At 26.6% G+C, this 4,326-nt stretch overlaps 1 protein-coding gene across 3 annotated transcripts in view; it reads right to left on the reverse strand.

Moving 5' to 3' along the window:
- LOC101512322 (uncharacterized) overlaps positions 1-2,112 on the reverse strand; it is a 4,339-nt gene extending 2,227 nt beyond the window's left edge. Inside the window, exons 1-4 of one of the 3 annotated variants that reach the window (XR_001144005.3) lie at positions 1,940-2,112; positions 1,562-1,620; positions 1,369-1,475; positions 373-407 (exon numbers count right to left, since the gene is read on the reverse strand). Coding sequence is in view for 2 of the 3 variants with exons in the window: in XM_004502251.4 (XP_004502308.1) it covers positions 373-407; positions 1,369-1,475; positions 1,562-1,564 (145 nt within the window). In the remaining variant the exon portion in view is untranslated. Of the gene's footprint in view, positions 1-372; positions 408-1,368; positions 1,476-1,561; positions 1,621-1,729; positions 1,868-1,939 lie in introns of those variants that run through there. The other 2 variants (XM_004502251.4, XM_012716352.3) reach the window with 2 other exon arrangements.
- Positions 2,113-4,326: the final 2,214 nt, after the last annotated feature.

Here is a 4,326-nt window from a genome sequence, read left to right on the forward strand (position 1 = left end):
ACTACCATATCTTTCCTTGGTTTTCCTTTAATTTATCTCTTGTAATTATATAAACCATATTTCCCTTTGTAATTAAATTATGGCCACTGTTAACACGAATTACTCAATAAAAGTCATTATTAAAGTCAGTTTCCTAGTTTTATGATTACCAGTTTCTATCACAATCACATGGAGAAGAGGCAACAAAAAAAGAATGACAGAAGAGTGCAAAAGAAAACTTCAAGGGTAACCTAGATCCATTTTATGACTCCTTCTCAATCCAATCTCTTTTCCAAAGTTTAGATAAAAACATCAATAAATTTTAAAAGTGCATATAAAATAGACATAAAAATTATAATTGATGCAGTAGCAAACAAAATAGAAGACATCTACCAATTCTTGCCGCCTTCCAGAAAAAACCACGAAATCTGTCAGGAAAACACGCATGTCATGGATTCTGTTGGTCCAGCAAGTTCTAAAAATCTGTTATGGAGAATGAAAACACTAGTGCAAAATATATATCCAGTTGTTCAGATAAAAAGTGAATAGGGTATATAAGACCTCGTGATTAAATTGTAATGTAAAATTCAAATGTCCATATTATCCAACACTTACAAAAGGAAACAGGAAGGGTGAGGAAAAGGAATGGAGGGTTAAATAATGATTTTTCCCCCATTGTACAGATGTTTAAAATCTTCAATTTTGATAGAATATAAAATTGTTCATAAAAACTAATAAAGGGATAATTTGTATGGATTACATTATAAGCCTCCACTGTCTCTTTAACCCAGTTTGAAAGAAAAAAACTCCCAAGTAAGATAAAGGTTGAAGGCAATGTTTTAATAACTAAATTAGACGGTTCAACCGGTTGAACCACGAATGGGCTCTACCTTCAGTTCAGTTATTTAAGCAGTTCGATCGCGGTTTCCTTCCAGTTCCAGCAGTTGAACCATGATTCATAGGTCTCATTGGTTTGATTTCCGCTTTTTAAAATATTGCTTTAAGGTAAACGAAGGCAGAAACCATAAAACATAAGAGTATTTCAATACATATTATACATGGAAAGGAGTAAACACTAATTTTGGTCCTTAAATGTGTGAGGCATTGTCACTATAATCCTTGAATCTATTGTAATCGCAAATACATCTCCAAATATAGTTTTTGTTAGTAATTTTATGGACTAAATTGAACAACAAAAAACCCATATAAGTATTAAGTTGACTAACTAAAGACATATTTAAGAACGAACACGACTAACAAAAAACATATTTAGATATGTTTTTATAATTCTGATACATTAAAGGACTATAGCGACAATGTGTCACATATTCAGGGACATGAATGGTTGTTTATTCATGGAAAATGATATAGAGGAATATAGAAATATACCCAGTTCTCTGTTCAAGGATTGCTGGAAATTGCATCTTGAAGTAAGTGCATGCACATATTCCCAAAAGTATCACAGTAAGAAATGAATGGAAATTGAAAAGCGCAGACTGAAATCAAATACAAAAGGGATGTAAAAAGCATTGAACATTCTGTAGATTAAACCAAAATAATTCAGAATTTACAATTTCCTCACCATTTTAACCTATTGTTAGAATTTATCACTCTTCACCTTCTTCTTTCCTCTCTTTAAGTCTACAAAACATGAAATTAGCAATCACATTAGATCTGTAGTCAATGGCACGCAGAAACAACCAAAAGTTAAAAATAGATGACAATAAAACGCGTAGATCCTTATTAATACCTATATAAGTTAATCAGATCGTTAAGAATTAATGCGACGGTGGATTAAACCAAAATTGAAAATAGATCTATATGTAAAATGGGCTTATGTATTATTATTTGTTAGAGAAAAATGTGTGGGGAGCGCAAAACTTGATAAATTGTAGTAATTAGTAAAAATAATAAAGGTAATAGTAATAAAGAGGGGATTGCTGAAAAAGGAATAAATTACCTGAATTGAAAGGTGTAACCGTGGATCCCAGAAAATATGAGAGCGTAAAAAAATAGTATGTTATTTCAATCGTTGTTCTTTTCCCCGGGAGAGAGAAATCGAAGAATCGCCTTTCGGTTGGAAGTGTTGGTTTTCTTATTAGTTATACTTTAGTGGAGAGTCAATATCATCTCAATTTTTTCATTACATTTCTTTTCATTCTTACTATAATATAATCTGTTTTAGAGTATATAAAAATATTTAATCTCACTAAATGTCATATTATTATTCTTTATATTCTTAAAATTTTGTTAATTAAGAAATAAAAAATAAAATAACTTTTAGGGTGTTTGGTTCAATACGATGAAAAAGAATTTAATGGAGAGAACAGGAAGAAAAAAAATATTAGTTGTTTGTTTCTATTTTTAATCCAACATATAGAAGGGAGTTATTTTAATGAAACGAACATTAACGTAATATTTAATATTAAAATTTTATTTGTGGAAAATAATGAATATCAAATAAGTTGAAATTGGATAAATTTATAGTAGATATCAGATAAGTTAGTTAATGATGATATTTAATAAAGTAGTTGATTTAATTTGATTGAATTAACTAAAAAGTATAAAATACTAAAAATAATATTTGTAATTTATTAAGATAATAAGGATAAAAACATAACAAAAATAAAACATTATAAGCTTAAACATTACTTCGTGTAGCTTATCGAAAAATGCTATAAGATTGAAAGAAAGAAAAAACGTTATAAATTTGTGGGAAAAAAAGGTTAATAAACATAGCTATTTGCTAAAATTTTGTAAGTTATCTACTATAAACTTGTTTTTTGGATTTGTCAAATAGATCCTAAATTAAATGATATTTAAGTCCAAATATGGAACAAGTATAATCTCTCCTCTAAATCATGTATTTTGTAAGGGAATTAAAATTGACTTAAAGAGATATTTTGACCTCTTCTTCTCTAAATAATTGAATAAAACAATTGAAATTTAAAATTATCTATTTTCTTTTCTCTCGTTGTTTCCCTCAAATTAACTTGAAATAAATAAGTATTAAATATATCCTATGGATAATGATGGGATGGACCACCGTTGTAGATGATCAATTGTAGATTAATGTTTAAAAATGATCTAAAATATTAATGATGATATTCTTTAAAGTATAAGTTAATATTTTTTTATTTTTTTTCTTCTTATTTTTACAGATGAAACAATGACTTGATCAACATCGATTCAAAAAATAAAGTGGTCCAATTATACTTAGCTTGTATCAACGTCTCAATCATATAGATAAAAATAGTTGTTCAGATATACTTCTAAATAATATCGTCAATAGTTGTTAAAATTTTAAATGATTTTTAAACATTAATCTATCACGTACCACCTATAAAAGTAGTCTACGATATAATTTATATATATCATTAACTAAATCTAAAATTACATAGTTATTTTCGCATTATATGGAAGTAAAATGTTTTGCAGCTTCAAATTACATTCAGTGTGAGAATGGATTCACTCATGTCCAATTTTGGTCATGTTAAATCTTAATATTTGATCAATATATATTGAACAAAAGAGATTGCACGTCTAAAAAATATATAAAGGATTGGATGGTACAAATTAAAAAAATGATTCACTCATATTTTCTCAACCTAAGAGGATTCACTCCCACTTAGGTAAATTATAATGGTTTAAAGGTGAATGCTTCAATACAATCTTTATCACTCATTATATTGAGAGGTGTATTGAATTGGAATTTTTATAGAATTTAAAATATTTTTTTATTATAAAAAAATTATTTGGTATTCAATTATAAATAGTTTTTAAGGTGTACAATTAAGATTTCTAAGTTTTTTTAAAGAGATTAATAAAATTAAATAGTATTCAATTGAAATTTTTTAGAACTTAAAAATTGTTTCTCAATATTAAAAAATATACATATTTTGATAGATTATCTACTATAATGGATTTTGTAATACTTTTTAATTTAAAATATATGTACAACTTTCATTCAATAATCTCACCAAAATAATTGAAACTCTCTAAATATTACGACTTTTATTTTTAACTATTTCTTAATCTCTTATGACACATTTCATATTTTTATTTTTCATCATTTTTCTTTGTCGCCATTTAGGTCACATTTTCATCCGGTCAGTTGAGTTTTGATTCTCCACATTGTTTTTTGTTTTTTTTTGTGTGGGACGTACTTAATGTTCATATACTTTGAATTCTTCTTATATTTCTTACATTTATATACTTTTAGTATGCTTTTTCACGTTATCTATATTTTAATAAAAGTTAAAATGTTATATTGTTTAATAAATAAAAAATGTTTTGTCTTGTATTATGATTATTATTATTATTATAAGTACGTGGTTCTCATTTTTG

This window comes from Cicer arietinum, chromosome 5, assembly GCF_000331145.2.
Source record: "Cicer arietinum cultivar CDC Frontier isolate Library 1 chromosome 5, Cicar.CDCFrontier_v2.0, whole genome shotgun sequence".
Lineage (NCBI taxonomy): Eukaryota > Viridiplantae > Streptophyta > Magnoliopsida > Fabales > Fabaceae > Cicer > Cicer arietinum.